General features: G+C 34.2%; 3 protein-coding genes across 3 annotated transcripts; 2 read left to right on the top strand and 1 right to left on the bottom strand.

Annotated features, from left to right (window-relative positions):
- On the top strand, positions 8257–11405 carry LOC104770983 (transmembrane 9 superfamily member 9). Its single transcript, XM_010495454.1, has 7 exons — positions 8257–8532; positions 8842–9006; positions 9098–9207; positions 9319–9436; positions 9519–9631; positions 9713–9863; positions 9981–11405. The coding sequence occupies exons 1-7, from the start codon at positions 8407–8409 to the stop codon at positions 11136–11138; spliced, it is 1941 nt and encodes a 646-aa protein (XP_010493756.1). The 5' UTR covers positions 8257–8406; the 3' UTR covers positions 11139–11405.
- Positions 11558–12484, top strand: LOC104770982 (early nodulin-like protein 3). The gene is made up of 2 exons (XM_010495453.2): positions 11558–11934; positions 12006–12484. Exons 1-2 carry the CDS (start codon positions 11757–11759, stop codon positions 12377–12379), a joined length of 552 nt encoding a protein of 183 aa, XP_010493755.1. The 5' UTR covers positions 11558–11756; the 3' UTR covers positions 12380–12484.
- LOC104772576 (acyl-acyl carrier protein thioesterase ATL1, chloroplastic-like) lies at positions 14562–15365 on the bottom strand. The gene is made up of 4 exons (XM_019242221.1): positions 15223–15365; positions 14942–15042; positions 14718–14827; positions 14562–14624 (listed from the first exon to the last, which is right to left on the bottom strand). The coding sequence occupies exons 1-4, from the start codon at positions 15363–15365 to the stop codon at positions 14562–14564; spliced, it is 417 nt and encodes a 138-aa protein (XP_019097766.1).

The following is an 18047-nucleotide window of genomic DNA, read 5'->3' as shown; positions in this document are numbered from 1 at the left end:
AGAGCTTTGGAGCCACCATCTCTTTTGGCAGATATTTACAGAATGTATGTACTCGTTATCGTTATTCCCATCATGCTTTTTTCTACGACATTTGTAATTGTACCGCACCACAGAAGTTTGTTAACCACGCCAAACTTACTAATACCATGTAATGTTAACCAAAAAGTACAATCGATCGTTTACGATTAATCCTACGATCTAAAATTGACCATCCAACAACTACTAAAATCATATATTTTTGTAGAAATACAATTTCATTACCTCGAGTAGTAAAAAAAAGCCCAGTAAATAATAAGGGTTGGATGATAAAAAAAAAAAAAAAAATCTACTTCAATATAAAACTTGAAAGATTATCCTTCATCTATTACATCTGTTTTTCCAATATACTAATCTCCCACTAGGAGGAAAACATTATGCAGTAGCGTTAATAACAATAACTAATTAAAACATTTTTTTTTCTTACAAGTTAAAAAATTATATGCAAACCACTGATGTCTGAGCATATTAATGCCAATATGCCATCATAACAAAAAATAGATTATTATTCTTAGAAGATAATTCTAGAGATTAGTGTGACAACTGACAAGTGGACACCGTAACGTTTGGTTGCTTGATAGAGGAAAAAAGTAACGGACAAAACTTGTAACATAATTGGACAGTTTGACAAAGAACAGGGCACGTGTTCGTGTCGTAGTGTGTCCAAAACGACCCACCTTTTCTCCTTTTTCTAAAGTCAAAACAAATTAGTACTCACAATTTATTTACCAAGGACACAGAGACGACAAAAAGGATATTTTACGTTCTTACACCGCCTTATCCCGTTAATTAATGTATATACTAACAGCAGATAAGATACATTCTGTAAGCTTCGACGAGGAGTCGAGGACGGAGGACCAAACATTCTGAAAAAACGTTTATGCAAACATGTCCAAAAAACGTGTAAATGCACAAATTATAAATTCTACAATAAGTCAATAACATAGGATACATCCAGTGAAGTTCCTTGCTTTATAGAATCTTAAAGCAATTTTTTCAAATTTATGGTTTTAGTTTTTTCTTTATATATGTATATAGTATTAATTATCATGGAGACATACCAATAGCCCTATTGCAATAATAAAACTTATAAATATAATATAGGGTAATATTAGTAACTACCATGAAATCTAAAAGAAATTAAGAAAATACCATTGTGTCAGAAAATTTAGGTAACTACTATTTTTAGGAGAAAAGAAAATTCAAAATTGCCCTTGAACAAAATACAACAATGTAATTGCTATTTGTAGGAAAAACATATCAGTTAATAAAAATATCATAATATACTAATAGAAAAAGCGTATTATTGATAAAACAATGTGGTTTTATATTAAAAATCATGTTTTCAAAAGAAATCACATGAAATCTTAATAAATAACGTGTAATTTAAGAAAATAATTTATTAAAGAGATATTATGTTATCACATGTAATTTTGATAAAGTAGTGTTATAAAACAAAAAGTCATGAATTAAATAAATAAAAAACACGATGACGGAGATTCCAACAGAAATTGAAATCCAAAGAGATAAGGTGAGATATTTTCTGCAATTTGAAGGAGAGAAATCGAAAAAAACAAAAAGCAGGAAAAGTAAGAATTGATGTTGTTTGATGTGTGTATAACAGAAGAAATAATGATATCTCATGGTGAGAAAAGAATACCAATGGAGACGTAGAGAGAGAAACAAAAAAAAAAGAGGAAGAGGGAGAATAAGACAAATCTTGGTAATTTTATTACCCTTCTGACAAAAGCACTGTAGACAAATGGTAGTTTCTTAATTATTTTCCATTTTTGTGCTATCTACTGCATATTCCCTATAATATATATATCATTTTTTCAAAAATGTTGAGGAAATAAAGGTGGGTGGTTAATTTACATAGGAAAAGACCTTCTTTGAAAATAATCTTTTCTTTGTTTGCAAAGTAGATATTCTTAAAACAAAATTAATCATTAGATTTTGTGACACATGTGAACCAGAATCTCGGTTTAGTATGTGCATCGGTCGATGCAAAGCTCTGTTTATGTGGAACAACTAAGTAAAACGCTCGTTTTGTCGCATTTTTGGGTTTGGAAATCCTATGATCGAGTATAAAAGGAGAAAGCTCGACGTATTTGAGGGTTTTGGCCGTTCTTGTTGTTCTAAAAGGTTGGAGAGAAGAAGAGTTCTTCCAGAGTCTTTTTTGTTAGTTTTATATATATATATGTTTGGGCCGTTCTTTCACATTCCTCTTCATTCTTTTCCCAAATTTTTTCTATAAGGCTCGAAGATTTGGGCATATGGTGTATTTAATAAGGTTACCAAAAAAATGTGTAAGTGGTAAATTACATCATTGGTAATTACTACAAAATAGAAAATTCCATTCATTTTAGTCTTTCAAAATGGTTAATGAATTATTATAGAAATCTATATGATTATTCACTTAATTACCCATAAATGAAAAATGTACAAACAAAACAATCAAATTCAAATACTAGTGTCGAGATATTATTATACATTACTGCAGAGAAAAGTTGGAAGATATGATGAGCCTTAAATAATATATATGGGTTAGGGTCAGTCTAGTCATTGCAAATTGGTTTTGAGTTAAAACACATTTTAAACCCTAATTTAATATGGTATCAGAGCTTATACACGCTAATCCGTTAATTAATCTGACCGTAAATAAGTCCAATCAGCCTATTAATTGAAGGTCCAAAGAAAGCGTAATTCTACTGATATATCTAATAAAGCATTATTTTGAAGGGACTTGATGGATTATATCGAGATTAATGGCTAGAAGAACCATTATTTTGAGGGAGCGTGTGTAGAAAAATCCCACATTAGAAAATATGATGGGAATTAAGTAAAATATATGAGATTAGGACCAATCTATTCATTGTTAATTGGTTTTGAGTAAGAAACTCATATTAAATCTTAATTTAACAATTACTCAAAAGTTAACCTTATCATGTAAGAACTGCTGTCGTAGAAATCAAAACCATGCATGGGCTCATATAAATCACCAAACAAAAAAAAAGGTAAAATGAATAGATAGAAAGAGTAAGATAAGAAAATAAAAGGTGAAGATAATGTTTGTAGGTCCTATGAATCATCATCATGCATTATTTAGCCTCGGATGCATGGAATATAAGCCGAGCTGAAATGGATGGAATCTGCACCAACACTAACATTGGGCCACCAAACTCTATCCAAGATTCCAAATAATAGGGTTACTTTCAGCCTAACAAAGATATTAGCTCGTACGCTAAAACAAAACCCACAAATTTACTGTAATAATCCTACAGAATAAAAGATACTACTATTTAAAGTGCATAAGCACATCCAGAGAAAATTGATATCAAGGTGGTCAAACGGATTTGGTCATGTGTCTAAGTATGCAGGTCTGGTCTGATCCGGTTCCATCATGTTTTTATGAGCCGTTTTGATCCGTGTGATTGAACTTATATGGACCTAATAAAATCAAACTCTCAAATTTAGTTGCCAAAAGACGCAAAAAGACAAAATTACTTCTTTCTAGTCTAACATATCTATATTGAAACGGGTCGATTCTGGTGCTGTCTTAGATTATAACCGGTTGGTATGGGCGAAGGGGGTGTGGTGTCAGTGACATATAACAGATGTAATTTAATAGAGTACTTATATTTATATCCAATAAAAAGTTAGAAATATACACATAAAATATCAGGAAAAACAATCAGAATATTTAAACTGTTGCATTGTTATTTTACCAATAGTAGACGTCCATCAATCGTAATTATTTAGTATATATCTTTCACATTATGCCACCATCTCTACTAATAAAGATAGGTCAATCAGTGAGGGGTTCACTTTGGCAAAACCTAATTGCTTACCCATCTGGTAATATAGGCCCCATTTTCACGTCCTACTCCAACGACCTTCCTTCGGCCCTACTCCAACCAAATTCCTACACAAATGCTCCTTTATCATTATGTATTATCTTTTGGACATGAAAAAAATTACAAAATACAAACTTTAGAAAGGCTGAATATCCATGAATTAGTCGGTTACTATGAGAAAATTGTAATTTTTATTTACATTTGTTTTTTCTTCTAATAACTAAAATGGTTTAAAGAAAAAAAAAAAGCATAATAGAAATAGATTTGTTAAATTTTTATATGAATTAATATTTATAAAATGCAATGTTTTAAGTTGATATTATTCTCCTCAATACGAAACATCGGTTTCCCCTTTTCACCGTCTTAATTATCCTTTTAATTTCTTATTCCTAGAAAAAAACTAAGATGATTTCACATATTTTTAAATTTACTACCAATTCATAATGAATCAAATATTGGTTTTAACAGTTATTTTCTTGCAGGATGCAGATTTTTTTACATCTATGGATCTGAAAAAATTTTCGTTTTCTTTGGGAACAATATAAACCACAAATGTATTCAGTCCTTAAAGCCCAGATCTTAACTAGTTATCTTAAATTTTCCGAGCATGCCAAATTGTCCAAAAAAAAAAGAAGATAAAAAAGGTCATGTATATGTAAATCCAATAAAAAGTTTGTCTGTTCATTGCTCTATAAAAAGATACTTATTTTTATAAGAAAATATAGGCCTGCATAGAGAGTTTCCACAGTCCAAAGTCCAAACATACAACTGTTTCCAAATTTCCATCCAAAGCCTTCCGAAATCTTCAACAAAAATAATAATACCTAATGGACTTATTTGGATTTATTGTTTGGCGTTAATGGATTTTGATCAAACAATATTCATTATTTCAATCAGATAGGTCATTTAGTCTTCGAAAGCTTCTAAATGCAGAATGTAGAAGAATCCAATAAAGGATTTAAATAGAAAAGAGGATAAATTGAAATAGCTCATTAGAGCGTTATTGTGTAAAAAAAACTAAAAAAATGTAAACAGAGGGACAAGAACTTCGATTGTCACCAAAAACAAAGAGATTGTGAATCAATAAATCATTCACAAGTTCGATCTCTCCTTCGTTATTTGCTCCCAAGTTCTATGTTAATCTTGCAAACACATGATTGATGGTTTTTATGTGAGCTCTGACATCGCTGACCGCGTATTTCCCGTGATTCACCCTGATGTTTCCTGTTTTATTTTACGTTTCTAACCGCAGGTCGTGTCTTTTTTAAACCAGGAAACATGTATTATGTATAATGTATTATATGATCTCCACTGAGCCAAAATATTTGGTTTCCATTATTCCATAGAGGAGGAAGAGGAGCAAAGAATATATATTGGAGAAAAGCAGCGATCTCCTCAAGTATATCCATCAGGAGACTCGCCTTGATGCAATGTACTAGAATCTTCACTTTAGCATTCGTGGAGAAGACAGACATGTGATGTCAATGTGTATGTATTTCAAATTCTAGCGTTTTAGGCGAGTAAGATCATCAAGAAGAGTATTAACTATCAATTATCATGAGTTTTGTTTGGTTCTCAATTCCATGACCTGCACCTTGCTTTTCTAGGAAGGAATTGGGACCAACATGGAGTATAGTTCTAGTGATCAACCATTGTCGATACACTTCTTGTGTGAGTTGAAGCATCAATAGAGGCCAATCTCCATAAGTTATCGAAATAGGTTTTAGTCTTTCAAATTGTTAAATCTTTAAATGGTTATAATGCAAAAAGAAAGAAAAAAAAATGTTAAATATGTAAACACTGAAGATTTTTTTGTTTCCATTTTGGGAATTTGTGGTACAAATTACAATGAAGAAAAAAAATCAATGTTTTGTAAAAGTGAGCACGTTGTTGTTGTTTCCTTTTTTTTGTGTGGAAAACTATAAACTTTTAAAAAATGTTAAATATCTAAATATGATGATTACTTTCCATTTTTTTATCATCACCAACACACTATAAATCCAATAAGAAACAATTGAAAATCTCTTATTCTGTGGAAGCAAAAAAAAAAAAAACGATAGATTGAAAAGTGAATACGCAATCATGTTGGTAGAGTTGCTTAAAAGTCTGATCCGGTTTCTGTTTTGGAGCCTACCGCGCTTCTTTTTGTTAGCCGGTTCATCATCATCTAATAAAACCAAATACTCAAGGATTCCAAGACTCAGAGAAAGTGGTGATTTAACAGTATTCTCCTTGTTCTTCATCCTGCTGATTTTGATGGGGACTTTGTATTTTATAATCAACTGGCTGCAGGAGCAGAACGAGAACGGCCGTGCTGACACCGTGACTATTTTTGTTATTGCCATCTTCACTCTTTACGTGCTCTCCCTCTGTTTGTTATAGTTCTCGTTTTCGTTTATTAGGTTTATAAGATTTATTAGGTTTTTTTATACACTTAACTGTTGTTTACTGTATAACTTCAATAGTATGATATTCTATTAATTATGATTTGAATTTCTACTTTGTCCTCTTTTTCTCTATTTAAACCACATTTATTGAATTATCAAATCATCTGTCGAGATTTTGGTAGCATTGGTCAATGGACTTGTAAACTAGGAAACCAATACGAGCTCCAAATCGCTGCAAATCTGAGTATGAAAATAACCAAAATATCCCGAAACCGAGGATCGTTTGGATTAGCAAGAAGTTGTCAATACTGTGCTATGATGTCCATTAATTTTGTTAAAATTGTTAGCCAACCACTTGAAACACACCCCGTGCATACAATGATACAGATACATTGCCTTTGGTAATAGCCTCACCGTATAAGTAAACTCTTTCTAGGAATTTTTTAAAAAACAGAGCTAACATAGGAAACAGAGAAAATTGTGTAACAAAACCGTTCAAAAATCAAAAGTGATAAACTTTGAACAACCTGTGGAGAGTCCCCCAGAGATGCAAGGAAGGTCGCCAGGCAGGTCCGTGGGGATGGATTGCTTTGCATTGGTCCGAAGATTCAGCAACACGTTGCAGGGAGAACCAAAACGAGACGTATACAAGTACCATCTCCTCTTCATTATGACTTATGAGAATTAAATAATCGAATATATATCACATTACTAGAAACCTATCTCTATATATTTTTTTCTTCATTATCTATAAAACTCCGAATTAATAAATTCTTTATTAGAGAATTATCAAAGCACGAATCATGTTGCACTAGATGTCAAGTTAGACTTTCATTAATCCAAATTATACATAATATTCATCATAGGATGTTTTACACAATAATATATATATATATATATATATATATATATATATATATATATATAAAAATGTAGTTTTTCTATTTGATAGCTAGAATGAAAAGAAAAGTTTAAAGTGACCGTATATCATCAATTACTGAGATTAAAAGTTTTTTAACCAGAATTTGGTGTAGGGGCTTCAATTTGAGCATAACATCTGTTCCAAACTTTGATAGCCTTGAAAAGACTTTTGGAAGCAAAACGTTTGATATGGTAATTCTTGAACATTAAATTCGCAATCGCAACGTGACAATCTTTCCCAACTCTCACTATGTTCTCACAACAATGTTTCGAAACGTTTTTGTTTTGAAGAATCTCTCTCATCACTTCCCTGCGACACTGACGTCCCCTCTTGTTACCGCAACTTACGACATAACTAAAGTGTTGTGATGACAATTTCTTGAGCACGTTGTTGTTGTATTCGCTTGAAGTTGGAGATTCCGTAAACAGCGTATATAAATCAGCGTTGGGATCGATCCATGGCTCATCAGTTTTTGTGGCTAAACTAGGATTAGCAATTGATATCAAAATAGTGATCAAGAGACCTCCCATGAAAACTACCTTAAGCTCCATTTTTTATGTTTGTATTATTTTTGCTTTGAATTTTTCACTCCACTTTGAAAGATATATATATATATGTAGCGACTAACATGCATGTGTAAATGTTATTGTAACGTCTTTAATTAATAAAATACTGTTTTTTTCTTCTTTTGTTATTTCTGTTTTGTCATCTACATGATTTCTTTATTTACATGCATTAACTATAATTATGTCGAAAACTAACATCTTTTGGTTTGCTTAACGTTACGTAACTAATAGATTTTACTTCAACGTGACCAAAAAATCACGTCATCCAAAGATTTTAATAAATTTGTTGTCTCGACCCCAAAAAAAAAAAAAAAAAAAAAAAAAANGTCAAATTCATAGTATTTAATGGGCCTAAGAAATGTTTAGCGTAAATTATTTAATGGGCTTAGGAAATGAGGCCCATTTACAATTTCTCGACAGGGTTAAACACGTGGCGATATATAATTGGATAAAAGGATGTTACAGAAAACGAAAGCAATAACGGAGAGAGAAACAAGGATCTTCGCTTCTCTCTCTCTCTCTAATCAATTCGATTTCTCTTTGCTTCTTCTTCTTCTTCTTCTTCTTCACAAAACACACACAAAACTGTGAAAAAAAGAAAGCTTATAAAGCTCTCCAGATCTGTGGAAACCGACCCCATGGCTATGGAGTTTTATAGAAGTTCAAGGAGGTTACAAATCCTTGGATCTGTGATTCTTCTTCTCTTCATCCATGCCGCTCACTCTTTTTACCTCCCCGGTGTCGCTCCTCAGGATTTCGAAAAGGTATTAAAAAAAACGTATTCTTAATTCCATTGGGATCTGATTTGGATCTCTCGGATCTGGTTTTTTTAAGATTAGTTTTAGCGAATCCTTAGTGCCACCGACACTTTTAGCCTCTTAATTTTCTCATTACGATCTCTTGATCTGTATCCAATGTCGTATTTTTTTCAATTGTTATCTAATTACACTATACACTAATTCATAGCTAAATTGGATACAAATCTTTTGCATGCTAATCCAACCTTATAGTAGAAGATCCAAAGCTGAAGTTTTGATATTTTTTTTGTTTATGTTTGGGGTCGTCTTATGTAGGGAGATGAGTTGAAGGTGAAAGTGAACAAGTTGACATCTATTAAGACTCAGCTTCCGTATTCGTATTACTCTCTTCCTTTTTGCCGTCCTAAGAAGATTGTTGACAGTACTGAGAATCTTGGTGAAGTTCTTCGTGGTGACCGCATCGAAAATGCTCCTTATTCAGTTTGTTCTCTGTTTTTTGATTGAATATGATTACAGTTGATACTTTCACTTTAAATTTACCCCTAACTATTGAGGAACTGGAATAATGCAGTTTAAAATGCGTGAACCACAAATGTGCAATGTTCTCGGACGTGTCACGCTTGATGCCAAGTCTGCCAAGGCATTCAAAGAGAAGATTGATGATGAGTATCGGGTCAACATGTAAGACTTTTGAATATGAGAACCACATTGACTTTTTTTTTTTAGTGAATAGCATGTACTCTTCCTCTGTTACGTTTCTCATGCTGTGTGTTGTGTATATGTGTGTGTTAGGATCCTTGATAACCTTCCTCTAGTGGTTCCAATTGAAAGAATTGATCCAGGTCAGGGTTCTCCCTCTGTTGTGTATCAGCTAGGATATCATATCGGTCTTAAAGGGCAGTATGAGGGGGTAAGTAAGTTTAGATTATTCACTATTTGCGTTGAATGTGAGTGATAGCACGATTTTCTAAGCAGTCCTTTGGATTTTACAGAGCAAAGAGCAAAAGTACTTTATGCACAATCACTTGGCATTCACTGTCCGGTATCACAGAGATGTGCAAACCGATGCTGCAAGGATTGTGGGATTCGAGGTCAAACCATTCAGGTGCAGTTCTTGTTAACAAAAATAGACTCTCGGGGTGTTCTCTATTTTTCCAGTACTAATTATCCTTCCCTTGATTTGCAGTGTCAAGCATGAATACGAGGGACAATGGAGTGAGAAGACCCGTTTGACTACCTGTGATCCTCACACAAAACGCTTGGTTGTTAGCTCAGCTACACCTCAAGAAGTCGAAAACAAGAAGGAAATTATCTTCACATATGATGTTGATTTTCAGGCAAGTTCTTGTTCGACTATCAGTTTATATAACTATTATGTTCCTCTTCTCTCTGTTTTTTCTTAGTGAGATACGATTGTGTTCCTCTTCTCACTGTTTTGATTTTTGCCCCTTCAGGAAAGTGAAGTGAAGTGGGCGTCTAGATGGGATGCTTATCTTCTGATGAGCGACAATCAAATTCACTGGTTCTCAATTGTCAACTCTCTGATGATCGTCCTCTTCCTTTCTGGAATGGTAGCGATGATTATGCTGAGGACCCTTTACCGTGACATTTCACGGTACAACGAGCTTGAGACACAAGAAGAAGCTCAAGAAGAGACAGGGTGGAAACTCGTCCATGGTGATGTTTTCAGACCTCCATCCAATTCAGATCTTCTCTGTGTCTATGTTGGCACAGGTGTCCAGTGTTTAGGCATGGTACTTGTCACTATGATCTTCGCCATGCTCGGATTTTTATCACCGTCCAACCGGGGAGGTCTTATGACAGCCATGCTCCTCCTTTGGGTCTTCATGGGCCTTTTTGCCGGTTACGCCTCTTCACGTCTCTACAAAATGTTCAAAGGAACAGAATGGAAGAGAATTGCCTTCAGAACAGCCTTCTTATTCCCTGCAGTCGTCTCAGCCATTTTCTTTGTCCTAAACGCTCTTATCTGGGGACAAAAATCATCCGGAGCTGTTCCCTTCGGGACGATGTTTGCTCTTATCTTCCTCTGGTTTGGAATCTCAGTCCCTCTTGTCTTTGTTGGAGCTTACATCGGATTTAAGAAGCCACCGCTCGATGACCCCGTGAAAACCAACAAAATCCCACGTCAAATCCCAGAACAAGCTTGGTACATGAACCCAGTTTTCTCAATCCTTATCGGAGGAATCTTACCGTTTGGTGCTGTCTTTATCGAGCTCTTCTTCATCCTCACATCAATCTGGCTCAACCAGTTCTACTACATCTTCGGTTTCCTCTTCCTCGTATTTGTGATCCTTATGGTCACCTGCGCAGAGATAACCATTGTTCTCTGCTACTTCCAGCTTTGCAGTGAAGACTATCTCTGGTGGTGGAGGTCTTACCTCACCTCAGGTTCTTCTGCGGTATATCTCTTCCTCTACGCAGCCTTCTATTTCTTCACAAAGCTCCAGATCACTAAGCTCGTCTCAGCTATGCTCTACTTCGGATACATGCTCATCGCCTCTTACGCGTTTTTTGTGCTGACTGGAACAATCGGTTTCTACGCTTGTCTCTGGTTCACAAGACTCATCTATTCCTCGGTTAAGATCGACTGATTCAGAAAACACATTCAAGAGAAGAAAGAAAGAAAGAAGGTAATATAGATTATGATTTTCACAAGTGCTAAAAGGCTTTGTTTTTACTCAATAGGGGTCTTCTTGTTTCGCTCTGTTTTTGGTTACAGTAACAAAAGGGTTTTTATATGTAAACCTTTTTCTTAGAGTGTATTCTGTTTGATTTTTCCCAAATGACACTTCGGATTATCTTTCTTGATTGACAATATGTGATTCTTTCAATTCTATTTATACTCTCTTTTTAAACTCTATTTGCTTTCAGTCTCTCTTGCCAGTTTAATTGCAGACACCAAGAAACAAAGCGATAGTATTACCGGTCCCTCATTGCACTCGTATTTAAAATTTTGTCTCCGACCGTTATTAAAATAATTGGTTTTATGTGTAAATGTCTTGGTACGGGGGACTTGACCGTTTTAAAAGTAAGCGTTGGGAGCAACAGTGAGAGTAGCAGAGCAGACACCATTACACTTCCAACGGCTAGTTTCTTCCTCTATATTTACAGACCCAATCATTCACAACAGAGCCCAAATTATCTCTCTTTTACTCTTATCTTTCCATTTCTCTCCAGCTGAGCTCACACACTAACTTAAACCCTCCCTAATGGCTCACAGAAGTCTTTTTCTAATCTTCTCCATTTTCTTCTTGTTGACTAATCTCGCCTGTTGCAAAGAGATTCTGGTCGGAGGCAAAACCAGCGCCTGGAAAATCCCTTCTTCGCCTTCTGAGTCTCTAAACAAATGGGCTGAGAGCTTACGTTTTCACGTTGGTGATTCTCTTGGTAAGTTTTCTTTTCCCTCAAAATTCAAATCCAAAATCAACCCTTTCCTCTAACTGTTTGTATTTGAACAGTGTGGAAGTATGATGGGGAAAAGGACTCTGTACTGCAAGTGACAAAAGATGCTTACATTAACTGCAACACAACAAACCCAGCAGCTAATTACAGCAATGGAGACACTAAGGTGAAGCTAGAGAGATCTGGTCCTTTTTACTTCATCAGCGGCTCCAAAAGCAACTGTGTCGAAGGTGAGAAGCTTCACATTGTCGTCATGTCCACTCGTGGTGGCCACACTGGTGGTTTCTTCACTGGTTCTGCTCCTTCTCCTGCACCTTCTTCAGCTTTATTGGGTGCTCCAGCTGTTGCTCCTGCCACTGGTTCCGCTTCTTCTTTGGCCAGTGGAGTCGGGATTTTGGGATTTGTTGGATTAGGGATTGTTTTGCTCTGATTTTGTTCATATCCACGAGATTTGTTGAATTCTTTTGCATTTTAAACATTAATGTATTTTCCGAATATAAAATTCGCCAACTTTAAGAGCTTTCAGAAAACACAATGCAATGTACAACAGCATACACTACAACACTAACTGGGGTCAAGTCATAAATCATTGGGGTTTATGTAAAAAGATCCTAAAACTAAAAACTTATATGAAATCATAAATTAAAAATCGAGAAGTAAAAGAATTTGCATTTGTTATATTTGAAATGGTATAGAAAATCTATAAATAAAAAAAATGAAAGTATACAATAAACTAAAAACCCTAAAACAAAAAAAAAGATTGTAATTACTTCTTCTTTTTTGAAAAAGGTAAATAAAACATAATAAAGCAAAGGAAAAATTATAAATAAAGGATCCTTTTCCAAAAATTTGGCCATCTACACTTTTTTTCAAAAGTTTGGTTAAATAGGTTTTATGATATAAAATTAGTCAATTATGCCCTTAATTGTTTTTTCAGATAAATTTTGTTGATTTTTTGTCCCTTGAAATTAAAAAAACATCAATTAATCGGTTTTTTGGGCTTCATCAAGTGGGCCTAAATTGTTGTTTTGGGTTTTGACAAAGTAAGGGAAATTAATCGATTGGAAACCAATTAAGGTTAAAAAATTTTCCCAAAAGGGCTAATCGATCACGTTAAGGTATAATGTCGATTTTTCTTAATTTGTTTATCTTCTAAGTAATTTAGAATACGCATTCTAAAATGTATTAGAACAAATCTAAACAATAATTACGAAATCTTAACCATAAATTAAGAATATTTAAAAAATATTTAAAATTATTCGCTTTCCTTATTTAATTTATTTTCTTTCTATTTTAGGGTATTCTAAGGTTTACAGATTACAAATTCTAAAAATTTCTATGATATATCTTCTACTTCTTTTAGTATATAGGGTAAAACGTAGAAAACGAATTCTGAATTGATGTAGAATGAAGAAAAACGTAGAATACATATTCTTAATTTTGTAGAACATACAAAATTCAGGTTCTGAAATTTTTAGAACAAATTTTCCGTCTAAACTTCTTAGAACATGTACAAACTGTAGAATGAACAATCTAAATGTTTCAGAAAGAGAAAAAATCGTAGAAAGTCTATTCTAAACAATTTAGACCAGAAATCAGCAATTTACAAACTGATTTTTGACACCCAAAACATTTTTTTCAAATTTTTTTTTAACAGTTGTATACTAACATGGGTTTTCTATTTGTTTATTGGTTCAAATTTTTCAAAACTTCACTATTTCTATTAGTAGGGGCATTTTCGTCACAATTGACAATCTTGAAAAAAAAGTGTAGATGGCCAAATTTTTGGAAAAAGCTCATTTATTTATAATTTTCCCTAAAGCAAATCACTAATCTAAAATGAAAATGAATTATTGTTAGTGTAAAGCTTGGTTTATTTATTTGAGTTTCTTTTTTCAGTTAGGAATATGTGAGCTAATAGTATGTGAGATCAGTATATGTGATATTTTACTTAATTTTTTCTTTTTTGTCATCAACTATAATTGTAGTAGTTTTTTTTTAGTTACTTAAATAAAATTTTTCTCCTTCAATATATAATTGACTTAATGTGTTTATAGAGACATTTTTTAGGTGGTGGTCTTTGACAGTAAAATATGATTGAGTATATAAATACATTTTTAAGTAGTTGACAGATTTACAAGTTGATGAGAATAAGATGACAGTTTGACTGGTTGTTTCAAGGTAAAGCATTATCTGAAGTACTCGTGTAATCATATTTTTAGGCGACATTGGCAAAATACGTATTTGATATGTTGAGGTATAGTCTCATTGGCATTCTATATAAACACACACTGTATCATATTTTGGATTGATGAGAAGTGAACCGTTTATTTAGATTTTCTCCAAAAACGTTACATATACCAAGATTTTATTTATCAAATCGACAACGTGTTGGTGTAGGAAGTGACCGAATTAGAGCGCACGTAAGATGGGATACGAACCGGACGGTACTTGTTGTCAAGCCACACAACAATTGATTTTGCTTCCAAAATAGGCTGCATCGTTAATGATTTACAAAATGAATCAGAACATATAAGTAAGAAACAAACACAAAAAGGCTTGACGAAAGCACCAAAATAACCTCTTGATTTGGAAGTTTAAAGATGAATTGTTCAAAGTAAATGCGTGCCACAGATGTCCTCGATATCCTCGTTTTCACCACAAATTTGCATCCACTCTGCTCAACGAAATAGAATAAATTAACATACAAAACATTGATCTTATAAAATGTGACAAACATTATAGGAAAACAAGAAGTTCAAAATTACACGTAAAGGTGCAAGAAACTTTATAGTCAACTCGGAAATTGCCAAGGCTTCACCAGAACGGGATACTTTATCACAGTTGATACCGATACTCTCCAAAAACTCGTGTAGACCTTAGTAATAAAACAAGTTTAGCAAACAGTACGTAGTTAGTAAGAATAGGATGGTAAGAATGGGAGATAGCTTAACTATAGCAACTGTCTCGAATTAGCGTAAAATAAACTAACCATGCTGGCAGTAGTTTGCATAAACAGAATTGTTCACAACACCGAATTGATCTAATTCATAATCTCGAACTTTCAGTTCAGTCTCATGGGGCCGGAACATTCTGCCATATGGAAATTTTCATATAAGATTATGAATTAGAAAATATTGATTACTACTCCCACCTTGGCCATTATATATTGACTATCTACAAATCTTGAGACTTCATCTAGGTTTTAATAAACAGAAAAGTAGTAAATATTAGATCTTTTATGAAATGAAAATTAGAGATATATTTCTGTACCCTTCGCCTTCTTTCAGTTTAAGACATGCTAGAGGCTTGAATGTCTTTGCGGTCCGGAGAGGTAGGACAAGTGGTCGACTCCAAAAACAGGGAAACCCAATAGACATAGCCGGTGGCGCCGCTGTGGTGGTAGCTTGAAACATTGTACTTCTTCACGATGCTCAAATACTGAATAGTTCGACAACCTTTTTATACGGTTTGTGAATATTGGTTCCAGTCACCACATGTGTGTATTTATATATATTATGTATGTTAAGGGATTGATTGGCAAGGTGTTTTACAAATTTTAAAAGCGAAACAAAAAATTATAAAGGTTTGAAATGCATCCAATCAAGCTTAATTAAGTTTTGGATTTTCTTTTTCATTTTATTCACAACCGAAATATTTTTTAATTCATTTTTAGTCATTTTTCTAAAGCACACGATTTTAGTCATTCTAAATTTTTTTAATCAAGCTTAAGCTTAAGTTTTGGTACAAAGCATTTTTCTAAAGCACACGATTTTAGTCACTCTAAAATTTTAAATTCTATAACCAAAATACTACAACAGCAAAATCAGGTTCTAGAACATTTTGTAATGAGTGTAAAATAAGATTTATTATATACATAATTAATTATTTTTTAATGCTGGGTTCAGATTTGACTTTATATATCTTTAAATAGAAAGATTTTAGTGTCGGCTTTCATGATTCTTATGATCCTTCATTTTCAACCTAAATATTCGTGGTTGAAGTCTTTGAATTATTTGTTTCATCTCAACCAAAACAGATAGATGTCTTTTCTTTTTTGGACAAAAAAACAGATAGATAGATAGATATATTGTAGAATTAAATGGAAAACTTCTATACTAGAAACTAACCTTGAATTTTGCAACGCATTAACTAACTAACCCGGACTAATGACACAAGGTCTTATACTTTCAGTGAAAACTAAAAAATTCCAGTGACGACGATTCAACTTCTAAGAAAACTACTCGAACACATGCTTAATTCAATCTAACCACAAGTTAATAACATTTTACACTAGTTTACAATAATACAATCATATTTAAACTTAACAAGTACCTCACATATTCGCAAACTCTAAATCACGTATCATCCAACCGCATCACAGTCCACCCAATCCAGCCACATGACACCTCTTCTCGTATCACAGACACTTTATCCATGTATCATTCACCAATCACCACCCCTTCTTGTTACTTAGTCACACATCTAACTATTCCCAAAGTGACCCAAGTAACAAAAACAGATGGGCTGGAATACTTTATTTTGTCCAGCCGCATAAACACTTTTCTCTGTCAAACCAACAACATACTCTTAGGTACTCACCGAGCACTTATCAACCATCTTCGATCAGCTCTTATACGCCTCAACCATCTGGGCTCATCCACTCGATCATCCATCGATCCTACCAGTACCGCCACCGGTCGCTCTCTCGGTAGCTCTCTTGGTACCAACATCCACTGTCGCTATCCGCTTCCCGATAGCTCCTCAGTACCACCTAGGTACCGCTATCGCACTCTCGTTACACTTGTAGCAGGACGTACCAGCTCGATAACTGCTTCGGTAACAGTTCAGACAGACTCACCCATCCGAATATCATCATCGCCGCCCATACTCGAATAATGATTCCATAGTCTTGTTCACAAAGCTTACTCTATTCTACATAACTTTTCTTGATCGCAGCCATTCAATGTCTCGACCTTTAATGTTGTACCTTATTCCATATTGGACTTAATCCACAAATTTCTTGACTTGATCTGCCCTTCCTAGAATCGGTCCAGATTTTTCTCGACAATTTTTGTGGCCAATCGCAACCACTCAGGAAACTTTCTGCCAACCACTTTTTGTTCTAAATACTCTCATTAACCATGCAACACTTCCAACCACTTATTGGCCAACCTACGTTCACCAAATGCAACACTTCTGGCCACTTCATGGGCGAACATAAACTCATGAAACTAACTTAGTCGCTTCTTTTACTATACTCCAAAAACCTTAACGTTTCACCATTTCGAAATGCTCAAACACTTAACCAAAAATACTCCTGAACCTTTTAAAAACTTTCAGATCTTACCTATCCTAACAATTAACATAAATTTGAATCGCTCATGATTTCCTTTTATACGGTTTGTGAATATTGATTGGTTTCAGTCACCACGTATGTGTGTATTTATTATTTATTATGTATATTAAGGGCTTGATTGGCAAGTGTTTTACAAACTTTACAAATGGCTTACTTGATCCATACTGGTTTTCGGATCCCTTCCTCATCCTCAGTTCCTCACTAACACTTTTGGATCAGTTCTGATCCCATCACTCATGATCCTTATAACCATCCTGTCTAACAGCAATACCTTGGGGAACGCTTCCGGTCCCCACATATTTGCAATAGATACGCCTCAGCAAACATTCCAAGTTCCCGCAAAAAGATACAACAGGCACGCCTTAGACAAACCATCAATTCCCAAGGTTGTGGTCTCATACACGCGATGGTGAACCTCACTTGTTTCTACCGACGTGATCCTGTCAAGCATGATTAACCAAATCTTCCCACGACCAGACAAACCTTGGTGAGTACCACTACCACCAAACGTTACCCGATCTAGACTCCCATACAGAATGGATCAATCATCAAGACTATTAATCATACTCATACCTTGATACACACACAAGGTCTTGACATTACCACGCCTTGAACTCTCACAAGGTCTTAACTTTATCGCGCCTTGACAAACTCTCACTTAGTTCTCAAGGACACGTACACATTAATGTTTTAGCAAACCCACTTGGATTCTTTTGCATTTTAGACATTAATGTATTTT

This window comes from Camelina sativa, chromosome 20, assembly GCF_000633955.1.
Source record: "Camelina sativa cultivar DH55 chromosome 20, Cs, whole genome shotgun sequence".
Taxonomy (NCBI): Eukaryota; Viridiplantae; Streptophyta; class Magnoliopsida; order Brassicales; family Brassicaceae; genus Camelina; species Camelina sativa.
Note: the sequence above shows the minus strand (reverse complement) of the source record. Positions and strands in the feature narration are given on the sequence as shown.

What these genes read in the sequence shown, in the direction of transcription:
- LOC104770983 (XM_010495454.1), top strand. Translation starts at nt 8,407, where the DNA reads ATGGCTATGGAGTTTTATAGAAGTTCAAGGAGGTTACAAATCCTTGGA. An exon ending in TTCGAGGTCAAACCATTCAG is followed by an intron (nt 9,632 to 9,712) that starts GTGCAGTTCTTG and finishes CTTGATTTGCAG; the next exon opens with TGTCAAGCATGAATACGAGG. An exon ending in CATATGATGTTGATTTTCAG is followed by an intron (nt 9,864 to 9,980) that starts GCAAGTTCTTGT and finishes TTGCCCCTTCAG; the next exon opens with GAAAGTGAAGTGAAGTGGGC.
- LOC104770982 (XM_010495453.2), top strand. Translation starts at nt 11,757, where the DNA reads ATGGCTCACAGAAGTCTTTTTCTAATCTTCTCCATTTTCTTCTTGTTG. An exon ending in TCACGTTGGTGATTCTCTTG is followed by an intron (nt 11,935 to 12,005) that starts GTAAGTTTTCTT and finishes GTATTTGAACAG; the next exon opens with TGTGGAAGTATGATGGGGAA.
- LOC104772576 (XM_019242221.1), bottom strand. Translation starts at nt 15,365, where the DNA reads ATGTTTCAAGCTACCACCACAGCGGCGCCACCGGCTATGTCTATTGGG. An exon ending in AAACTGAAAGAAGGCGAAGG is followed by an intron (nt 15,043 to 15,222) that starts GTACAGAAATAT and finishes TCCATATGGCAG; the next exon opens with AATGTTCCGGCCCCATGAGA. An exon ending in AGTTTCTTGCACCTTTACGT is followed by an intron (nt 14,625 to 14,717) that starts GTAATTTTGAAC and finishes CGTTGAGCAGAG; the next exon opens with TGGATGCAAATTTGTGGTGA.